Source organism: Aethalodelphis obliquidens, unplaced genomic scaffold, assembly GCF_003676395.1.
Source record: "Aethalodelphis obliquidens isolate GAN/ISIS:26980383/991018 unplaced genomic scaffold, ASM367639v1 scaffold17, whole genome shotgun sequence".
NCBI lineage: Eukaryota > Metazoa > Chordata > Mammalia > Artiodactyla > Delphinidae > Aethalodelphis > Aethalodelphis obliquidens.
Genome location: NW_020837961.1, coordinates 7,544,932 through 7,568,227, shown reverse-complemented (window position 1 = coordinate 7,568,227; position 23,296 = coordinate 7,544,932). Strand labels below are relative to the sequence as shown.

General features: G+C 43.6%; 1 protein-coding gene across 2 annotated transcripts in view; it reads left to right on the top strand.

Moving 5' to 3' along the window:
- The window catches only part of FAM13A (family with sequence similarity 13 member A), a 331,803-nt gene that overhangs the window by 289,431 nt on the left and 19,076 nt on the right, over nucleotides 1-23,296 (top strand). For both annotated transcript variants that reach the window (XM_027116910.1, XM_027116911.1), the window contains exons 14-19: nucleotides 8,286-8,433; nucleotides 17,849-18,062; nucleotides 18,580-18,718; nucleotides 19,710-19,791; nucleotides 20,633-20,853; nucleotides 21,488-21,571. In XM_027116910.1, the coding sequence (XP_026972711.1) occupies nucleotides 8,286-8,433; nucleotides 17,849-18,062; nucleotides 18,580-18,718; nucleotides 19,710-19,791; nucleotides 20,633-20,853; nucleotides 21,488-21,571 (888 nt within the window). The remainder of the gene's footprint in view (nucleotides 1-8,285; nucleotides 8,434-17,848; nucleotides 18,063-18,579; nucleotides 18,719-19,709; nucleotides 19,792-20,632; nucleotides 20,854-21,487; nucleotides 21,572-23,296) is intronic.

Here is a 23,296-nt window from a genome sequence, read left to right as displayed (position 1 = left end):
GCTGGCTTCCATTCAGGGTTCTGAGCCTCATTTTTCATTCATGCATGTGTATGTAATCCAGTACTTCCAAATGCTTCCAGCTGCACCTTCAATCTTATTAATCAGCTTTCTTTTTGGCAAGGGTTAAAGCGTTCCTCAACCTGTTCTTGGATTCTGACTCTTGATATATTAATTATACATAGAACTTCCCGTCTAACCCAGTGATTGTTCATCTTTTTTATACACTAACCTAACCCACTGATGGATTTATTCAGTAATATATATTGAGTCCTACTATGTGCAGGTGATGTGCTAGGAGCTGGGATTTAATAACAGCTGCAGTTCCTACCTCCATAAAGTTTTCCAGTCTAGCAAATGAAGAATTCAAAAGCTATGGACCCCCTTCTTAGAAAAATGCCCACTCATGTAAAATTTGGCATAAAATTGCTAGAAATGAATGGCCACCTGACACCCCGCCTGCGCCGTGCCCTAGACTCCCCGTATCTCCTCTGAGCAGTTTCTCACATGCACTCCTTCATTAACCCAGCCAGGCGAAGGGAAGGGAGGCTGTTGCTTTTTGACTTTACAGATTCTGAGCCTCTGCTTTCGTCTCTTATTTCCAACTCGTTTATGCTTCCTTCCTTGAGACCCAGGCAACAAGCAGCCCTTCTTTCCTTGTCTCTAGTCACCTTTTTTCAGAGCCCAGCATCCCCATGATAGTGTTGTTTTAGTTTCCTTCTGTTTCCTCCTTTCTCTGCTCTCTTCCTCTGCTCACAGCAAGCACCTACTCATCATGCCACTGAACCTCATTTTAAAGAAAATGGCTTTACCAGCCTCCTAGAGAGTTCTTCTCAGTTATTCCCTTTTATGCCTCGTATCCTTTAGGAGATAAAAGGGTAGAGAGCGGCCTTTGTGGATGAACTACGTAACTAACTCATAAATTCCAAGTGGCACCCAAACAAAATGGGTGCTGAACTCCGTTTACCTCGGTGTTTTTGTGGACAGCTCCCACAGCAGAGGATGCATCCTGGGGAAGGAATCTCAAGTCTTTCTTCCATGGGCCAGGATCTATTCTTACTGTGTCGTGCATGTGCGTTTACCAACACCTGTTGGCACTCCTGAAGCACTCACTAGTAATAGTCAGTGTAATCATGGTAATTTCAGCTAGGAGATAAAATTAGGCAGTGAGTTAAAATCCAGACTAAGCTCTCTGTGTCATCTTTCTTTCACAACTGCACCAAAGGAGGGAAAAAAGACATCACTCCACAAGATTAGGATTGTGTTTCTACTTGTGACGGCATGTGTCTCCTTCACTGAAAGAAATGTATTTTATTACTAATGAAGGACTGTGAAAAGATCTGTCTTCCATTTCTAAACCTCTTTCCCTTGTCTACAGTCTATCATAATTTCCTACTTTTTAATATATGGAGCACTTTCTAGAACTTATACAACCCAAATAGTTAATCTGGTTTTCTGAGAATATCGCACGAATTCCTAAATCTCAGAGATGGAAAGGAAGTCTAGAGGTTGGTTACCCCTAGTAGAATTCTGTTTGTTACTTTTTCCAAGTCTCCTAGAGCATCAGATTGAGATGCTAGAATTTACATGCCCACTGTGAATGGATGTGATGATGTTTCCGATTTCATTTTCCATTAAGGCAGATTTTGTCCTCATTAATATTGCCCTTGAAGTTTTTCCTTATAAACGCCCAGATTCATATACGATAACACGGCAGATGACAGCTGTTGGAGAAAGGTGCTTGGTCTTTCTTCTTTCACTGGTATTTTCATCAGAACGAGGAACACTAACCTTCACCGTCACAGACGGTCCTCCGAGGGGTACACAGGCAGAGAGGGGCTGGCTTAGAGTCTGCTGCTCAAAGGCAAATGCCTGCACAGCTGTGACTGCATGTTTTAAATAATCATTTTGCAGCCCTAAGTGTGTTTTTGTTTGAAGGCATGTGTTGAAGAGTAAACATGGGCCTATACTTCGTTGCACGTCTTTTTACTTTCTTTTAATGATACAACTTACCCAGAAACAGAGTCTGCTGAGATCTCGGCTGGTCAATGAGAGTCATCCATTTCTAGGTCATCTGAATTTCTTAATGTGGTTTGCATTAAAATTCGTCTAGTGACACATTGGCGATGGGGAAAAATGTTAAGAGTCCCTTCAAAATGTCAAAGATTTAAGTATGATTTCTTCAGCTAAGCTTTGGAAAGGCTGACATTTTAATAAAATACCGTTGGGCTGTGGATGAAATAGGATAACATGTGCAAGAGCTGAAGCCCCCTGTTCCCTGAGCATGTGGAGTTCAAAGACTTTGTTCTGTTTGTTTTTAAACTCACTTGACAACTGGAAGTATCCAGGAGAGAGGTTGTCCTTCAAACTAGCAATTTCTAGATTCTGAAAGACAACACTGAAACATTTTCAGAGTTCAGTTTACAGTGGAGTGTATACCTTACGCTTCAATTTGATTCCGTTCAGTAAGTCATTTTCTGTTGTGGAAATATTTTAGGCTTCCGTCTAAAATCCAGACTAGTAAAATTACAACCTTATTGTTAATCTTTTTGTGAAGAAAGCAAAACATGTAAAAATTATTAAGTACATGGATGGGTGTTACATTACCTGGAAGAGGTCCTTGTAGTCAGAAGTTTACGGTTGATGAAGTGTTAAATTCTTTCAAGATATTTTTACATTCTTTATGCTTTCTAAGCCTACTGTTTTAAAAGAGCTTAGAAGCATACCTTTGATAACAAACAGGACATTCATAATAAACAAAAGACTATTTCCCTTTTTCTTATCCTGCTTCCAAAAAAAAAAAAAAAGTGGGGAGAGAAGATCAGACTTTCTAATCAAGCGTAAGAATTAATATTAATTGTCACAAGAGCTTAAGTGCAGGCTTTTATTTGCCCTGAGAAGGTTTGAGATAACTTCTGAAATATCCCTGTCTACGAGTGTTTATGAAACGGATGACTCTGTTATTTCAGTTTCGCTGTATCTCATGGAAGCTTTAGGATTTGTTACTGGCTTTAATATCAGAACCAGAAAACATGTAAAAGCTGTATTTGTGTAGATTCCTTTCTAATTCCATCCAGTCTCGAAAGGCTACAGAAGCTTCACGATTCAGATGAATTGGGGGAATTTGTTATGTTCATTTTCCTTTATTGTCAAGCCAAGCAGTAAATGTTTATACTTCCATGTGGCCCTTCTGTTAACTCTGTGTGGTTCCTTCCTGTGCACACTGCCTTGTGCAGGGCACTGATACTGTCCTGTCCCGCTCTGGTGAGCTAGTAGTTACTGCTGCTTATCCAAATCCTGTGTAGGGAGGGAGAAGGGGTAGAACAAAAATTCACCAGCGATTTGATGCCAGGGCAAGAGCAGGATCAATAAAGTCAGGAGAGAAAAAGCCGGGCCCAGCCAGACAGGGACAAGTCCTAACAGGGATCAGGTGGATGGACTAACAGTTAATGGTTCCTTTACCTGAATGTGAAATGTCACGTGCGGCCCCAGGCAAAATGAGTTCTCTCTTATTTGCTCCCAAGCACCCTGTGGTTTTCTTTTATAACATGCATGTGACTTGGCACTTATGTGATCAGTGAATCCCTTCCACACCAAATCCCCTATCTTGTTAATCCCTTTAATTCCAGTACCTAGCACATAGTACATGTTCAATAAACACTTGCCCAATGAATGAATGGGAAGGGGAGGTAGCGTATAAATGGAATTAGCATTTCTTCTACAGTTATTACGGGCTGGCTGTTTTTATGCTACATGTTTTTCACTTAATCTTCACAACTTTATGAAGTTTTGTTCCTGTATGAGAGGAAAAGAATCTCAAGTACAAAGAAGTTTACTCATTGGAGATCTTGCAACTGGTCACCTGTATTTGAACTCCAGTCTCTTACTCTAAAACCCATATCTCACATACCCTATTGTCTCTCCAAAGAGCCAGTCCCTCAGTTCATTTCATGACATGAATATTTAGCATGTTTTCGTATGGTGCCACGTTTTGGACAAGGGTTTAGCGTGTGACATCACAGCACAAGGATCTCTGAGTTGATAAGTGTGAAATGAATGTATTTACCCTGATTTAACTGAAGATACAATCTGTGTAAACAGCAAAAGTTGAAACCAAAAATATTTTGGTATTTAAGAATGTCCTTGACATTTTAACAGTAATGATCTAGTCGGAGAAACAGACAAGCAAGTAGACAGGCACGATACTCTACAGTAAGCACTGTTAGAGAGCGGGAAACAACCTGGTGAGGTGCCTCACCCAGACGAGCCTGACAGACGTTTGAAGGACGGGTAGGTTTTTGCTAGTGTATTGCTATCGAGCCTGTGTAGCCTCCGAGCAGTATCCTGAGCTCCACGTGCCTGTAAACCCTGGGACCACACCAGCAGCCCACCCTGCAACCACAGGCAAGGTGACTGTGTCTGGTTCCGAGATCAGAAACTGGGAATCAGGCCTAAAGCTGCAGCAGGCAAGTGAATGAGCAGCCCCGGGGACCGCTTGGAGCACAGCAGCGCAGCACCGCGTGGGCGGATGTGCCGCTGAGTGAGCCCTGCCCAGTGTGTCCGTGGCTGTGCGAGCTCTTGTGGGTTTGCGTAGGACGCATCCCTCCCTTGCTGTGCAGATCAGCCGGGGGGCCCAGAAGCTCGTGTGAGTTCATACAGGTCTGCGGTGTGAATGACACCCCGTTGCAGATGGTACAGTGCACGTCCTAAGCACGCATAACTGATGGCCCTGACTGGCCTCTGCTTGACTCCAGATACAGTGACCTCTTTGCTGTTCCTCAACACGTACAAGATGACCGTGCCTCAGGGCCTTTGCACTTGCTTTCCTTCTTCCTGGAATGCTCTTCCCACAGAAGAGCATCTCCTTCGTGTCTCTGCTCACACGTCACCTTACTGGAAAGACTGTCCCTGGCCACCCAAGAAAACAGCAGGCCGTGGCCCGTACCTCCATCATCCTCCTTACCCTGCTTTGTTTTCTCCATGTCCATAGCACTACCTGACTTTTTTTTTTCTTTATTAGCTGTCCCCTTCTTTAAGATTTATTAGGACAGAGACTTGACTTGGGCCACTGAAATTTCTCCAACATCTAAAAAACTGTCAAGCCCGTGGAAGGCCCTCAAAAATTATTTCTTAGATGAATGAGTAACTAAATTTTCTCTTTGTATCTCTAGCACCTGACATATCATAGACAGCCCTGTTATATGTATATAATATGGGATATATATTCTTATAATTGAATAAACTAGTACAATTTTGACCTGATTCTCTTTGTCAGAATAATAGAGTCCTATCAAGGTTGTCTATCCCAACACCCTACCCAGGGTGGTAATCGCTCCCTCTCCTGCATTTCTAACGCCCAGACTTGACTTGAACACCGTGAAGGGCAGCTCACCGATTCACAAGGTGGACTGCCGTGACCTCACACCAAAATCGAGTTTGCAGAGCTTCCCTGAGCATAGCTGCGTGTCTCACACAGAGCCCGGCACAGAGTGGGTGCCCCAACCCACGGTTGTTGAAGGAGTGAGTAAACCCATACGTTCCGGAGGAAAAAACTAAGGAAGAATTTTCTAATTTTGATTTTCTCACTTTGCGGTTGGTGCTAATTTGGATGTGGCGATCATAAAAAGTACACGTTTTCAATTAGCTTGTGTGTTTGCGGAACTGGGGGATTTTATACATGTCCTGTCAAGCACTGCAGGACTCTTGAGTGCCCTGAGGGGACACAGGTACCAGGGGGAGCAGAGCCAGTGACTGGTGTAGCAGGGGGTGCCGGCTGCCTGTGAGCCCAGCTTGAGGGCTGTGGGTCTTCCCAGCAGCGTGCATTCCCGTGCCTGAGACATCAGCCTGGAAAACACACGTTTCTCCAGGATGAGTCAGTTTTGTAAATCCTTCAGTGACTTTCCATTATCTACCACAGGCTCAAATCCAAACTTAGCCCAGTATGCAGGGCGTCTGGCAGCCCAGCCGCTCGTCCGACCCCCTCGTCACGTGTGCTAAGGACCGGCACCCAAGCCTCTCGTCTCCTGTGGTCACTGTCCCCCACTCCTGCCCGCCTCTCTGTATGAAGTGCTCTCTGGCCCACGCAGCCCCCGGACGCTGTTGTTGATCCATGATGGGAACACAAGTGGCTCTCTTCTCTAATCATTTTTCATAATGCGTCTAAGACTCTGCCCCGCCCTGTCGTAGCATGTTGCACCTTGAATTGCAGTTTATATATCTCATCTCCCACTCCTCTCTTGAGCATTTCGAGATGTAGCAATATTTTACTCATCTTCCTATGGTGCCTAATAATAATAGGCATTTGTGTGGCTCTGCTCCAGGCACCGTGCTAGAGGCCTTTCATACCTTCTCTCAGATCTTCAAAGGAACCTTGCCAGGTTAGTGTTTTCAATGCCGTTTTATAGATTAGGAAATGGAGGCTCAGAGGAGTGAAATGGCTCAGCTAGGGCACCGAGCTGCTAAACGTCAGTCACACTTCAATCCCAGGTCTGCCCGGAGGGAAAACTCACGTCCGCTCCTCTGCTGGTCAGTGGCTTCAAAGATGTTCCTCGTGAAGAAAGTGCCGTACTTACCACATGGAATCGTATCTCATGTGCTTCCCTTTTATCTGTCTCTGAGTGTAACAGTTATTAGAGATCTTTATTGACAAAATGTTTATTTGCTGTATGAGGTTCTAACACACACACACGCACACACACACACACACACACACACACACACACACGATAGGTGACTAACTGATGCTGTAACTTTTAAAAAGCTGAGCACCAGATTGGGTCATTCAACTCTGTCTACTTAGGATTCAGCTCAGGGAACAAATGATTTTTGTGACATAAATGCATAATCTGTGTGGTTTTTTCCCTACAATAGACAAGCAGAATGTTTAAAGTGTCTTAAAGCCCCAGATTTACTTGGCATTTGCATCTTTCAGTAGCTTATCATGAACTGATTGGTGATATTTCATGTTATCCCAAATGTAAAGAGAATGCTTCGTTTCATGGAAATATAGTAGTAAAAGCCCTATCTATTCCCCTGGTGATATCAAAGGAGGGTGAATAGCTATTAAAAGGAGGTGGAAGTCTTAGTACTGCTTTATTTTAAGCATCAGAATATTTCTCATACATTAACAGAATCATTTATGATTTCCAGATGTTTGTTTTTTTTTATTTAATGATGGTATATTTGCTAAAATAAATTTCCGGTTATTCTCAAAGAAAATCTTTTGTACAGATCTGTGCTACTTGAGAATTGTGTTTTGAGGCAACACTTTTATTTGTAATTTTATGAGAGAGGAGAGTATGGCAGTGGTTGGGTTTTACCCGATGCCAGAGGACAAGGTAAAAAAGACTAAATTTCAATGCAGTTTTTTAAACATAAAATCACTTAGTTAAAATAGCAGCCTTTGGGGGAGAGTTACCCCATCCCCCAGACATCCTAGCCTGGTGTGCGTGCCACCAATAAACAAAACCAAGGAAACAAGCCACAGTTGCATATTTGTAAGGTATAAATTATGCATCTCTGACTTGCCAGCTCTTGCCTTTTTACTTAAAAAAAAAAAAGTCGTGCTCCCTGTGTAATTTTGGCTCATTTCCAGAATGTGTATTCCTTACCGCTTAGCTGCTAGCTGCGACACCAGACCCCCTTGCTGTCTGAATTTGCGCAACAGTGCATACCCAGAGCTCCTCCATAAATAGTCTGTTCTCCCCACACTCGAGGCAAAAACAACCACAGGAAATCTGGGAATGTGCAGCTAGCCCCGCTTAATGGATCTCAGCCTGCAGGGCCAGCAGGAGAGCACACGTGTACACAGCCTCCGCTCCTGGCCCTGCAGCACTGTTTACCTAAGGGGCAAGGAAGTCTGCGTGCAGGAGACACCATGTTGCTGCTGCAGCCTTGGCAACGGCACTAGCTGAGTTTTGGCTTTGCGTTTACAGTCTGGAGAGCCGTCCTCCTTTAAGGAAACACAAACTCCTTTTCCCTCCTTCCTGGCCCCAGTCAGTAATCATCCAGACTGTCAGCTGCCAGCAGTTATCAGGAAGAGCAGCCGCAGAAAGCATCTTGTCTTTCTTCCAGAAGCAAAGTTAAAGGAGCGCAGACGGATGGTCGCTTTTTGCATGCAAGTGGCCAGCTAGCATCCAGGGGGCATCAACCTATGATTTCGGTTTCCGTGCCGGGGACATCAGCAGCTGTGGCTTGGGAGGTTTCACCCAGCAGGAGTGGAATTGCTGCGGACGTGTGGGGGTTTTGATGAGCAGTACAGATTTGGGGACGTTGTGCTGTTATTGCAGGACCCCACCATGAAGATCCAGGAGCGTCCCAGCCTACCTGACAGCAAGCTGCAGAGGACTCCAAATGCTGATGACCAGCAAGAGAGCTTTGTCTCCGGAGTGCCGGAGCTGGATCTGACTGCATTGTGCGATGAGAAGAGCTGGGAAGGTAAGGTCGTCTGCTGTTTGGATGATTTAATAGTGGAAAAGCATATGTAAATTAGCAGAAAGGAGAAGCATGTTGGATGTGTGGGTGAGAGCGAGAGCTGTGTGTGCAGAAGTAAACCACATTTCTAAATGACTGAAAATCCTTCCCCTGACATAGGAATGTGTCACGTTCAGTGTTGCCAAGAGTAACTGCAATCTGTGAAAGAAAATGTGCTTATCCTTTATTATAGTGTCACCTTGCAGTCCTTTTTTTTTTTTTTTTTTCCTCATTTTGACTCTCCAGGGGTGCTGATGTGTGAGTGCCTTTTTCCCTCTAGGAGTACAAGCTGAGTAATAGGGAACTGGTGTGCATTTAGGGTTTGCTGTCAGTGTAACTGCTTCCCCCTGCTACATGCCCACCATCCACCTCCTTGGCTAAGTCTCCTCCCCATTTTTCAAGATGATTTTGATCTGCTTTGATTCTATGTTTGTTTTTATGGATAGAATTTTTAAATCCAGGTTAGCAAACAAGGAATTTGCTTATCAGGAAAGCACTGAATAAAAGTGCTTCTTCTTGAAAGCCTGTAATACATTGCTTTAGATTGGTTTTTCTACAGACTTTTGACAAAAATGTTAGAAATTTACTTCTGCGGAAGAAGAGGGTATCCTCATCTTGTCAAAACTGTATTTCAGGGAGGATCCTGCAGCAGTTCTGTCAAGCTGCTGTTCTTCCATTTTCCATGTGTCTGCATCCAAACATATCAGTGTGTGTCCAAAATAAGTGCCCATCTGCCTCTAGGCCATATGTGTGTTTGAAGGCTACAGAGAGGGAGAAATTGTGCTCCTGAGTTCAGAACAGCAGCCTGATTTAACACAATGACTTAGCAGAGAATGACAACTATTAAGAAAATCAGTCTTTTTCAAAAGCACCTGAGTTTCTTGTCTTCTGCCCACCCCTTTTTAACCCAAAAGTATTCATTATGTTAACGATCTTAGATGAAGGGCCAAAAGATGATCTAAAAAGAGCACAAGGTGAAAAATAGTGGCACCCATGATGCTCCTTGCATCGGGCTTTAGGGAAACAAAATCAAACTGGTTTTTTATTCTAATTTTCCCTCCTTGCAATCTCAGAAACGTGTTCCAATTCCTTCTGTTGTTGTTTTGTTTTGTTTTCCCATGTCATTAAGCAGTGGATCTGGGATTTTGTCAGATCGTCCCAGCCCATCATCTGTCCACTGGGGGAAGAAGTCCGGGTTTTTTGTTCTGTTTTTAAGGGATCCGTTCCTGGCTGGTGTTCGTTGTTGTTCTTTTGTGTGCTTTGAAATAATCAGGTGTGCTTTTCATTCATGCATTAAAAACAACCTTACCACCCCACCAAAAAAAAGTCCCACGGTAGCCACTGTCACCCAGATAAAACAAAAACAGTAGCCAAAATCAGTGCTATATTTGGGTTTCAAGAATATGGTCTCCTCATATCATTAACATACAGCTCTAGATAAAAACTAGGACTTTGGGTCAGAATTCAAACTGGCCATATTATCTTGATGATTTATTGAGGAAAGGGGAAGGTAGATTCTTCCTCCTCCTCCTGAAGTGGACTCAGGTGTTGGATTGTTTTTACTTTGGTTAATCATAAATTTATAGTCCCTTCCAGCACACTTAAAGAGGCTAAATATAAAACTGAAAAATCTCTCCAGAGTGGGTGAAAGCTAACTTATTGTTTCCTTAAAACTATTCCATCACTTAACGTAAAGAACTTTCTGCCAGATGAAAAATAAGATGAAGGGACCAATATTTTATTATATTTTGTATTGGAAAAGTAGATGAAATTTTTTTTTTTTTTGCGGTACGCAGGCCTCTCACTGTTGTGGCCTCTCCCGCTGCGGAGCACAGGCTCCGGACGCGCAGGCTCAGCGGCCATGGCTCACGGGCCCAGCCGCTCCACGGCATGTGGGATCTTCCCGGACCGGGGCACGAACCCGCGTCCCCTGCACCGGCAGGCGGACTCTCAACCGCTGTGCCACCAGGGAAGCCCCTAGATGAAATTTTTAAAGCTTATGGAGAGAAAGAAATACATTTTACTGTGCTTGGGAATGTGAATTGTGTTATCCATGTAATTTATGAAATAAGTAGTTTTAACGTTTTTGTTTTTGTTTTGCCGATTACTGCATTTGTCATTGAACTTGCATATCTCAGAAATCTACGTGGATTCATTTCAAGGCTGTTTAGATCATTTGGTTACTGCTTTCAGTATATTTATATATATATTCATTTATTTTAAATGTCCACTTTACATTATAGCAGTAATATAGCTGTAAGTCTAGTCAAAGGAATTTTTGCATAAAGCGTGGCTAAGATGAGAGCAGTCAGTTCAGTCACTGAACTGAACCACTTTTTCTATAGCTTCAGTAAGAAACAACATGGTGGCTTCCCAGTAAGGAATTAACTTGGCACTAATTTAAACGGTGAATGTGAAACCAGTGCAACAAAATACATAAACAAAAGGAGTAGTTACCGAAACCGTATGAGCCAGTGTCTCTCTATAGGTCTCCGTCACTAGTCTCCAGACCACCATGTAGTGTAACCCCCTCTTTTTGGTTTGCTTATTCTCCATCCCCGAGCCATAGTTCATTCTCATTCACAGAATATCAGGGGAGACAGTACTTAATGAGCAGCCTGCTGGTACTGTTCTCTGCCGTGTGTGCTCCCACGTGGAAATGATGCTCTCTGGCTTCTGGGGCATATGGTATCAGGGAAATAAAAAGAAAAATGAAACTGATAATAGGTTCCTTAGGCTACGTAGAGTGGAGCCCTCTCAAAGTGCATGTGGGATCACGGTCTAGTTGTGCTTGTTGACAGATACATAACACATGCTTGATCTTCTTTTTTCTCTACGTGTAGCTATGTGTTAGGGCACATTATTTGATCTGTCCGCATGACAGCAACATCATCATCACTCTTACTAGGGTTTCCGCTCTCCAAAATTAAACGAATACACAAATCAAATGAACTCGTCTTCCTTCTTTAAAGTCCTTGAAAGTTACATAATTAGAATATTGCTAATCGGCCAGTTCATGTTGATTTCCACCCCTTGTGGAAGGACTGAGATGTAAACACTCGGATACTCTATTAGATTTGTCCTGGTGAAATCAGCTTTGAAAGAACATTTTTTAAAGGACATAAAATACTTCAGATATCTTATTCATCACTTACTGCTTATCAAAAATCACTGTAGAAAGGAAATTCTCTAAAAAAAAAAATGATAGAGAAGCCAGGGATCTTAAAGATCTTACAGTTGAGCCCTCCCATTATACAGCTAAGAAAGCTGAGGCTAAAAGAGGCAACATGATGATTCAAGATCACTGTCTCCCGACTTCCACCCTCTTTCTGAGCAGTGCCGGTTCAGTGTCGCGGCAGGCAGCGGACCATGAGGTTAAGAGGCAGACACATCGAGAGTTCAAATCATGGCTCTACCACTTAATCAGCTTTGTGGACAAGGTAGTCAGCCTGTCTCCGTTTGGGCCTCAGCTTCCCCATCTTGTAACAGGTGACACAGTACCTAATAACGTGTAGTAACTATAGTAGTATCTACTTAGTATGTTTTTGCAGGATTAAATGAACTAACATATGCAGAGTACTCAGCACAGTCACTTGTTGGGCACTGAGTGAGTGTTAGCTGATGTTGCTTTTTTGTTTGTTTTAACTTTTTATTTTCTCTTGGAGTGTAGTCGATTAACAATGTTGTGATAGTTTCAGGTGCACAGCAAAGGGACTCAGCCATACACATACATGTATCCACTCTCCCCCTCCCAGCCAGGCTGCCGCATAACACTGAGCAGAGTTCCCTGTGCTATACAGTAGGTCCTTGTTGGTTATTCATTTTAAATATAGCAGTGTATACATGTCAGTCCCAAACTCCCTAACTATCCCTTCCCCCCATCCTTCCCCCCAGTAACCATAAGTTTGTTCTCTAAGTCTGTGAGTCTGTTTCTGTTTTGTAAATAAGTTCACTTGTATCATTTCTTTTTAGATTCCACATATAAGGGATGTCATACGATGTTTCTCTTTCTCTGTCTGACCTACTTCACTCAGTAGGACAAACATGCACCCTAATGTTCATTGCAGCTCTATTTACAATAGCCAAGACATGGAGGCAACCTAAATGTCCATTGACAGAGGAATGGAAAAAGAAGATGTGGTACATATATCTATAATGGAATATTACTCGGCCATTAAAAAGAATAAAATAATGCCATTTGCAGAACACGGATGGACCTAGTTGATGTTATTTCGGATTGATGGTTACTAAGTTTCCCTCTAACTTTGATAGTTTGTGAGACTATTGGAACAATTTAATAGGACAGCCATTGTTCTAAGATTAAATTTTGGAATTCTAAGGAAAATTTTATGAAAGGCTTCCCCCAGTGAAGACCCCTCACCAGTGGGGCTTCCATGTTTCTGCATCTGGGATGTGCAGGGACCTCCAGTGCTGCCGAGGAGCCTCCTGGGAAGACAGTGCGACATCACGACGAGTAGGAATGGCTCTAAATAGCATATACATAGGTGGCAATGAGACATGGAAAGCATCAGCTCCCTTAATTCTGTGCAGATTTCTTAGAGATAAATCATCAGTAGTCAGTTTTCTTTGTGTAGTAAATGGATCCAGCCAGCTAAGCAGAGAGGAGCTATGTCCCAGTGATCACGTTAGCATTAGTCAGAGTTGTATTCCCTCTTCCTGCAGTGAATCTCCTTAATTTCCATGTGTGCTGTAAGTGTCTGAACTGGAACTCCCCCAGGATCTCTTCTTTTTTATTACTTAGGTAGCAAGCATGCAGCTTTTATCTCTGTTATTTCTGACCTGCTGTGATGTCAGCTGACCTGGGCGGATTAATTTTTAATAGACGTGCCATACTTAAGTCCAGAGTTCTTTGTGACCAGACACATGGCTAAAACCAAAACCACCATACCCAGGGAATTCTGGTCCAGATATGAAAACGCTTTTGTTTTATGTGGTCCTTTAAGATGAAAATCCAGTTTGAAGCCTCAACTCTTCTCTCTTTTCCTTTGAATAATTGTCTTGCAATATATTTGTCTGTTTCATTGCTCTAGAATTACTGATTAAAATATAAAATATTTCCCAAGCCCTCAGTGGGGAGTGGTCAGTGAACACAGTCTCAAACTCGCTCTCTGAGCCGGTAGGTAATGCGTAGGATGTGCTATCACGGACTACAGGGCTGTTCTCGCTTTGTTCTTGTTATTCTATTTGAGCGCCAGCTATCAAAACATGAGATAGCCTTGTATTCTTAGATCACTTCAAACTAAAACAGAGGAATAGTTGGTCTTACTGATTCTTTAGTTAAATTGAACTATGTATTACATGTAATTATATAACCCTTTTGAGTAGGAGCCTTAAATTATAAGACTGTATAGAATGAAAGAAAGAGAGAAAAAGGAGAGAGAAATCATTTGAGCATTTCATCTTGCATAGGTGAGAAACTTCTGTTCTATCTGCAGCTAATGATGAAACATGTCTTTTTATTTTGTTGAGGTTGAAATTCTTTTTCTTTTTTTAACATCTTTATTGGAGTATAATTCCTTTACAATGGTGTGTTAGTTTCTGCTTTATAACAAAGTGAATCAGTTATACATATACATATGTTCCCATATCTCTTCCCTCTTGCATCTCCCTCCCTCCCACCCTCCCTAACCCACCCCTCTAGGTAGTCACAAAGCACCGAGCTGATCTCCCTGTGCTATGCGGCTGCTTCCCACTAGCTATCTACCTTACGTTTGGTAGTGTATATATGTCCATGCCTCTCTCTCGCTTCGTCCCAGCTTATAAGGTTGAAATTCTTAATGGTCTTATTTTTCTCCTTTTTTATTTATTTATTTATTTTTTGGTACGCGGGCCTCTCACTGCTGCGGCCCCTCCCGTTGCTGAGCACAGGCTGCAGACGCGCAGGCTCAGCGGCCATGGCTCACGGGCCCAGCCGCTCCGCGGCATGTGGGATCCTCCCGGACCGGGGCACGAACCCGCGTCCCCTGCATCGGCAGGCGGACTCCCAACCACTGCGCCACCAGGGAAGCCCTATTTCTCATTTTTAAATAAGTGAATTTCCTAGAGATTATCATACCAAGTGAACGAAGTCAGACAGAGAAAGACAAATGTCCTATGATACCACTAATATGTGGAATCTAGAAAAATGATACAGATGAACTTACTTACAAAACAGAAATAGACTCACAGACATAGAAAACAAACTTATGGTTACCAGAGGGGAAAGGGGATGGGGAGGGATAAATTAGGAGTTGGGGATTAACAGAGACAAACTACTGTATACAAAATAGGTAAACAATTGTAAAGCAATTATACTCCTATAAAGATGTTAAGAAATAATAATAAATAAATAAATGAACAAATAAAATAGATAAACAGCTAGGGCCTTCTGTATAGCACAGGAAACTATATTCAATATCTTATAATAACCTATAATGGAAAAGAATCTAAAAAAGAATATACATGTGTGTATATGTGTGTGTGTGTGTGTGTGTGTGTGTATATATGTATACATATATATCTGAATCACCTTGCTGTACACCTGAAATTAACACAACATTGTAAACCAACTATACTTCAATTAAAAAATAAACAGAATCATACAGTAAAAGGTAAAAATTTAAAAAGTGAATTCAAGAAACAGTGTCACCCATAAGCTACAATTTCTTTAGCCATGTACTTTATATATACCACTGGTGACACTAGGAAAATGACACATTTTGTCTTCTTGTCAGTGAAGCGATGGGTCAGAATGGAGCCCCAGAAGACAGCTGTGTTAACAAAAGGGCAGTCTGAGGGATGGCCCCATGTTAGTCACAAAGCATCAAACAAACACATGATTAGTATTTTGTAGTTAACTCAGGATCACTGTATATTTTTTACTGGAGACATGTTTGGTTAATGGTCACAAACACATACTGTCTTTGCAGAAATTTTGGTGCACAGAGACCACAGAGTTCAAGCTCAAAGCAGAGATTAGTTGTAATATTTTTTAAGAGTTATATCTGCTAGATTCAGACAGATTAAAGGGCTTCAGGACCTCAAGTAACACCTTTTCAAACTGAGTTTTGATGAGGAGAAATGTAGACAGCACACCCATGCCAACATCAACATCAGACTTTGTTTAGCTGATGCCCTCTGTCCTCCCCAACCACCGAGCCCTTCCCCCAGGGGTTTTGCTCCTTTGCCACTTGTCAGTGAGGTGGTTGCGTGCTGCTTTACTGTTCAAGTCATCTTAACCCTTTCCCTGTCCTGGTTCCATTGATTTTAGTCCTTCTAGAAAATTACTCCTGTCTTATGAAATATCATGAAATAGACGATGTCATCTACTCAGCTTAATAGTCCCATCTTCTGCAGCTTTATACTACATTTTTGTTATTTTTCTAGGAATTGCTTTCCACTCACCTTCTCCTTCCCTCATACCCCCTCACCTCTCAATCCATTTTCACTCTTTCCTGTTGGCATTTCCAGAGCTGCTCGTATCTGAGCTCTGCCACTTAGGGGGGGCCAGCCAACAGCGTCAGTGCAAACGATGAAACAACTTCTGTTCGTCTCCGGCTTTAGCCGTGTCTATCTACCAGCATATTCTCTGCCACTCTTTAAGACTCGATAGGCAAGACTCTGTCTTTAACATGCTTTCATTTTTCAAAGTATTTATAGTATCATCTGTGTTACCAGATAACTTGGTTGTCTTTAAATTTTGAGAACCTGTGGGCCTCATCCCACATGAAGTTCATTTTTTTAAATTAATGTGCCTAACTCTCCTACTGTACTGTGGGGTTTAAAATATCTTTAAGACAGCCATCCTTGTCCTTGAAGCACCTGGCACATTCTGAATTGAAGCACTGTCCTGGAGGATAGGAGACTGGGTTTCTAGACCCAACTCTTGTCATTGATTAGGTGTTTGCTCTGGAATTCTTTGGGTTTCAGTGTCCTTATGTGTAATCCGTTGGATTGAATCAGTAGTTCTCAAACCTGACTGCATTTTGGAAGACTTGGGAAGCTTTCTAGAGAGTGTGTGTTTGCGTGTGTGTGTCTCACACATATGTGGACCCTCACCTAAAAATTCTGCCTAATTGGGTGGTGTGAGGACCTGTACGGTAGGAGTTATTTATACTTCTCTCTGTGACCCTAATGTGCAGCCAGCTTTGAAAAGTCACCAGGTTAGATGATGTATGAAGTTTCAACCAGCTTTAATGTTCCGTGATTACAGTATGATCTTTTGAAGTAAAATACTGAGTAAGCACTTGTTGAAGATAATTTTGTAGATTTTAGAAATACTTTGATAGCTGAAGGAGCAATTGTTCCATGATTCAAACTGTGGGAATCCCAGAATTTAAGATCATGGCCAAATTCCAGCCTTGTGTAAATCACAGTATCCACAAGTGTATTTAAAGCGTAATCTTTTCTTGTTTTTTTAATGAAGGAGAGGATTACAAATGAAATACCTTACATCATCTGAGATCTATCCCGAAAATATGTCAGATAGGATTTTTTTAATGAGGAAAGAAATACATTGAGGTGGGTCTTGCAGTGAAGGGAAATCAATATCATCCTATTCCCTCCCAAAATGACAAATCAGGATTTTGTGCTAAGTCTGTTTTTATTTTCAAGGGTGTCTAAAATAATTCATACTGATTTGTCCTTTGTAAGGCTTTCTTTTTTTCTTTTTTGACTAATTTTATGCATGTATCTTCCTTTAACTGTAGTCTTAAGTAGCCTCTGAGGTTTCAAGTACAGAGCATGTGTTTTAAACATGCTAAATCCTAACGTGCTAAGCAGAAGCGCACAAAACAAGCTTATTGAGTGACCTCAACGGAGGCCGTAAACTCCTAAACCGATGGGGTCTCACAAGGTTCATGTGATTCCTTAGTGGTTTCAGTGAGGGATGTCCAGCCATGATGCCAAACCACTCCCTCCCAGGCACCCGTGAGTTTCTCTTCCATAACACCCTCCGATGGAGAAGTTATCGACAGGGATCTGTGGGGAAAGTTGGAAGCACGCACTGTTCCTCAGGGCAGCCCTAGCACATTCTCTTTTGAAGGCAAGTGAGGGTGGAGACAGAGGGTAGATGATGGCTGTCAGTTAGATTTGCTGATTCCGGTCAGGGCATAGTGTCCCGAGTTACAACCTTCCATCTAAAATGTGAAACTGGGAGTTCCCCGGTGGTCCAGTGGTTAGAACTCTGCGCTTCCACTGCAGGGGGCACGGGTTCTATCTCTGGTTGGGGAGCTAAGAACCTGTAAGCCGTGCAGCACAGCCAAACGAAAACTAAATAAATAAATAAAATGTGCCTCCCGAGTTCAGTTCCTCCTGATGCATTCAGAAAACAAGCGTGCTCTGAAGAACCATTTGGCCTCTTACCCTTGTTCTTTTCCAGAGCCCACCCCGGCTTTCTCCTCGTGGCAGCAGGAGAGTGTACACGCTGACGAAGCACGCCTCTCCCCGCAGGCAGGGCGCCTGATTCGGCAGCTCCTGGATGAGGACAGCGGCCCCATGCTCTCTCCCCGCTTCTACGCTTACGGGCAGAGCAGGCAGTACCTGGACGACACAGAAGTGCCCCCTTCTCCCCCCAATTCCCATCCTTTCATGAGGTGTGTTTCTTTATGTCGCAGATGCACAAAGGTACCATCCCTGTAACGTTAGAAGACCTAGGAATGTTGCTGATGGCTAGGAGTTTTTTTAATTAAGTCGTACGTATATGGAGGAACATATTTGAGACTCTCCATCCTAGTGCACACCCTCTGTTGTAATTTTTCACTTGACCTGTGGCCCAACGACAGCATCATCAGCTGCATCTCCATCAGCCCCTCCTCTCCAGAGCTCTCTCATATTTAACCGTGAGGTCCACTGTGCACATTTCAATCCTAGTTTCGCCGAATGTAAAGGTGAGCTGGAGAAGACTGGACCTATGGCAAAGGCAGGACATGCAGAGCTCAAGGTCACAACATGAATTAGCAGTCAGCTTTCTTTTATTCGAGAGGGTAAACACGGTGTGGACGGTCCCGCCCACCCCTGTCTACCCCATCCTTCATCCCTCATCCCCAGAGCCCCTCCCAGCAGGCGGTGACTGTTCCTAGGGAACCTGACCCCGCCCTGTGTCCCTCACAGGCGACGCAGCTCCTCTCTGGGCTCCTATGACGATGGGCAAGAGGACCTGACACCTGCGCAGCTCACGCGAAGGATTCAGAGCCTGAAAAAGAAGATCCGAAAGTTTGAAGACAGATTCGAAGAAGAGCGGAAGTACAGGGTGAGCGTCCTCGCCGGCTTCCCTCCGTCCCCCGCCTCCCTCGACGTGATGTATCTGAGTGTCAGCAAGTCAGAGAAGTGGTAAAGGGGAAGGGAAATTTCTAGGGAATCTCAAAACAAAAAGGCACTAAGCACTGGGTAATAAACCCTGATAAACCCCAGACATCACGTATCAGCAAATTCCTTGCACGGGTGTATCCTTACAAAGGAACGGAATGCTTTCCTCAACGTCTTGCAAATTGATCAGTGAACAGGGACGGGAAAAATCATTAAATGAAGTATTTCGCTTGCCTAAAACGTAATTCAAGATTATCTTCTAAAATTTTATTAGTACTGACCTCATTCTACTCTCAGCTCTATCCTTAGTATTTCTCACAAGAGTGGCAAAAAAGGCATTTTTCGTGGTGTTTGTAGTGTAAAATATCGTATACCCCTCTGCTTTCTATCCTGTTAGCCTGACAGGTTGAACCCTACAAATAAAGGGAAAGAGGCCATGGGCCTCATAGAAGTCCATGATCATAAAAATCCAGAATTTTGCCTCTGAGGAATTCTTTGAAAGCATCAAAAATAACCAGATAGGGCTTCCCTGGTGGCGCAGTGGTTGAAAGTCCGCCTGCCGATGCAGGGGACACGGGTTCGTGCCCCGGTCCGGGAGGATCCCATATGCCGCAGAGCGGCTGGGCCCGTGAGCCACGGCCGCTGGGCCTGCGCGTCCAGAGCCTGTGCTCCGCAACGGGAGAGGCCACAGCAGTGAGAGGCCCTCATACCGCAAAAAAAAAAAAATAAATAACCAGATAGTATTAAAAAATAAACAACCAGATATAAAGAAGGATAATGGAATCGCACCTGTGAAGTTGCTCTGATTAATCACGGTTCATTTATTGTTCCAGTGGAACTCAACTTTTCCTTCCTGTTTAAAACAAACTGATTATCAAACTCTTCTTTTTCCTGCCCCAATTCCAAAACATTTACTCAAGATTTCCTTTTCTCAGCCTTCCCACAGCGACAAAGCAGCCAATCCAGAGGTTCTGAAATGGACAAACGACCTTGCCAAATTCCGGAAACAACTTAAAGGTAGGTAAAGCTCTAGACCTATGGTGTGGTCTCCGGAGAACAAGCCAGGTGCAGGAGCTGCGACCTCACCACGTGCTGAGTGCCACTCGCTGCTAAAATATTCCAGGAAAGACAAGTTCCTTGAAGCTGCTTCCCAGGGCTCTAAGTGTTCAGGGCACACTTTCTCCGTGTCTTCCCATGGCCTCAATCACGGGGAAGCCCAGATCAGCTAAGATGCAAATTCGGCAGCATATTTCTTACTTCCCTAAATCACTAATATAAGGATGATGGTTTCAACTCGAAGTACCTGTTTAATCCAAGGCTTTATTTGCTCTGGAATTAAGACATAGAACACATAGACATAGATGGATATGAGAAGGATTTGGTCCCTGTCCCTCACAGCGCTTGCTGTCTTTTAGGACACAGAGTCATATACACAATAGAATAGAATACAAAGTGAAATAATTCCAAAATGAGGTCTATACGTCATACAGAAAAAGTTGGCCAGCACTTGGGCACTACATCTGCAAATACCTGTAAACGCTAAGGGAATCAGTGTAGGAAGACATCCGCCTCATTCTGAGAACAGCAGACAGGTTGGTGTGGCTACCGCATGGCTGTTAAAGAACTAAAACTTCCTCAGGAATTAGGGTTAGGAAATCATACCAGAGAATCCAGGAAGACGTTATCATTTTTCTTGGGTTTAACACAATAACCCAGGGATTTCGACTGATATTATAATTAGATACTTTCTGGGGAAAGAAAAGACAAGGCTAAGCAGTCATTAACAGCACAGAGAAACAATCTGGGTTCAGCAGACGTCAGTTCCCATACATCTCCACCCCCAAATCTTTTCTCCTAGAGTCAAAACTGAAGATATCGGAAGAGGACCTAAGTCCCAGGATGCGGCAGCGAAGCAATACTCTCCCCAAGAGTTTTGGCTCCCAGCTTGAGAAAGAAGACGAGAAGAAGCAGGAGCTGGCAGACAAAGCCTTAAAGCCTAGCGTCGAAGCCACGCTGGAGTCCATCCAGAGGAAGCTCCAGGAGAAGCGGGTGGAAACCAGCCGTCCTGAGGACATTAAGGTGTGGTTCTCTGAAGGCCCCGAGCCGACCGCTAATCCTAAAGCATTCCAGTCAGCGTGGTGGGATGGCAGGGCCCGTCCCAGGGTCCCAATGGGAAGGGTGGTAGAGCGACACTTTCTTAAACCTCCCGCACTCTGAGACGTCCAGAGAAGCAGATAAAACAAACTCAGAGTGTTTTAACTGTAGGGACTTTGGGTTTGGACTGCAGACTGAAAGCAGGAAACCCTGTTGTACAGATTGAAGAATGGACTTGTTTCAGTTAATAGACAGCGTGGTGACTCTCTGAGGAGTAGAGACAAGCCTTTGGGAATGTGTGTCCTGTAATTGTAGTCATTGCCGGAGCCGCTAAGCTGAGCCCCATGTGCCTTGCAGCCTTGTTTACCTCAGTCCAACGTGCCTTTGCCCACGGCATGGGAGATAGGAGTACTCATAGGTGACGATTCTGCTGTGCTGTCTGTGTTTCCAGTAAGACACCAGGAATAGCTAATTCCTAGCTTTGGATCGAGCTAGGGAGGGCTGTTGTATAAACATTCTTTTTAACCTTACCGTGGGAAATTTGTTTAACTAAATAAAGAAGTCGGGACGTTCACAAATGTTTTCCCCTTTCTCATTTTCTATCCTTGCGTTTATACAGGATATGACCAAAGACCAGATTGCTAATGAGAAAGTGGCCCTGCAGAAAGCTCTGCTATATTATGAAAGCATTCATGGACGGCCGGTACGTGAATGCACGGAATTTGCTGATTGGGGTAAATCACCTGGCTTTAGAAGGGGATCTTCTACGTTCAGTATTTTGCAGATGAGGTTCCCCGATGTTTAAAATACTCTGCATTTTCACCAGAAGTAAGCTTTCGGAAGGCTACACCAATGATACGAGTTCCACTCTCTAGTAGGTGCTAAATTTCCACTCTCTAGTAGGTGCTAAATTTCAAAAAGCTCCAAAGAAAAATCAGTTTGCAACTAAAATGTAGTCACTCGTGTCTACACGTGCTTCGAGGGGAAAATGGTGGTGGGGGACATAAATCGGTGCACAGAGCCCTAGAGTGAGGAGACGTGCCTGCCCCTCTCTCTGCCCCCATAAAGCTGTCGTCGCCGCCGGCTCTAGGCGTTCTTATCCATAAAAGGAAGGTGCTAAACTAGAATGATCTGCCCTAAAATTCAGTTTCTCTGCAATGCCGTTTGCAACCTGTGTTTGTAGGGAAGTGCTAGCTGCCATCGAGAACCCAAAGTGTGAGGAATCCAATATGTGTCTTTGGAAGCATTTGAGACCATTTGTTCTTCAGCAAGAGTGTTTATTGAACGTTTGTTGTTAGTCCTGGGGGAGAGAGCGGCATGACAGCTTCTGCTCTATTCCTTAGGGAACTCGTAATCAGATCGCCTAGTCAGTGACTCTTAGTAACCTCCTGTTAAGAATGTTGTCAAGAACCCAGCAAGACGCGTTCTTAAGAGCAGGTGTTTATGTTCACAGATGGATTTTTATACCGCCAAAATGCATAGATCTCTTTTCCAGTCTCAGCCATAGCTTTGTAATGGAGAGAGTCTTTTCATCCGAAATATGCTCTTTTAGATGAAGAAACTTCGAGAATAATGCACTAGCCTCTCAGATCTGTGAGGGCAGGGGTTCTGGGTTTTGTTTACCTAATGGTGAACCTGGCCCTCAGCAGCTAGCACAAGACCTGACACGGGGCATGTGCCCAATAAACTATCTGTTGAATGATCCTCCGTGGTATTTTGGTTCTGAATCTATTAGGTTTAAATTACAAACAAAAAACAAAAAAAAAACTGGAGCTGATGATGACTGATGTTGCTGGCCTGTCCCTGCAGTGGAAAAATACTGGTGCTCTGGGATAATGGTCATGTTTCAAGCCAAGTTTTGTTTTGGATCTTTTAAAGGCGTTGAACCAAATAGTCAATGCTCCGGAGCTCTACTACGTCGTGAAACTTTGTCGTTCTCTTCTGGGGTATTCAAAGCTTGTAGAGATGCAACTAAACTTCTTCTAACAGAGAGAAACCCCTTCTCCACTAAAGGGCTGTCCTCACGGCCACCAGGCAGGCCTCCATGAGGGAGGTGGGACTTAGGTATCTTCCTTCTTTCCATCGTGTGGATTCAGGTTATGACGTTGACAGACTCCTTCCGCTGAACACTGGTCTTTATCTTACTGTCAGTGCAGGGGTTTGTGTGCCATGGTGCTTGTTGCTCCGAGCTGGGCACAGAGTCTCTCGTTCTGCCTGGACTGTGGCAGCATGCAGGCGGTAGGATCAGCAGACCTAATGCAAACCTCCGCCCTGCTGACTCCGGCTCCGTGACTCGGCTGCTAGGGTAACTCTCAGAGCCTCAGTGTTTTGTCTTTATAATAGATGTCTGTTATAGGTTGTCATGGAGATTAAATGACATTACACACACACACACACACACACACACACACACACACACACACACACA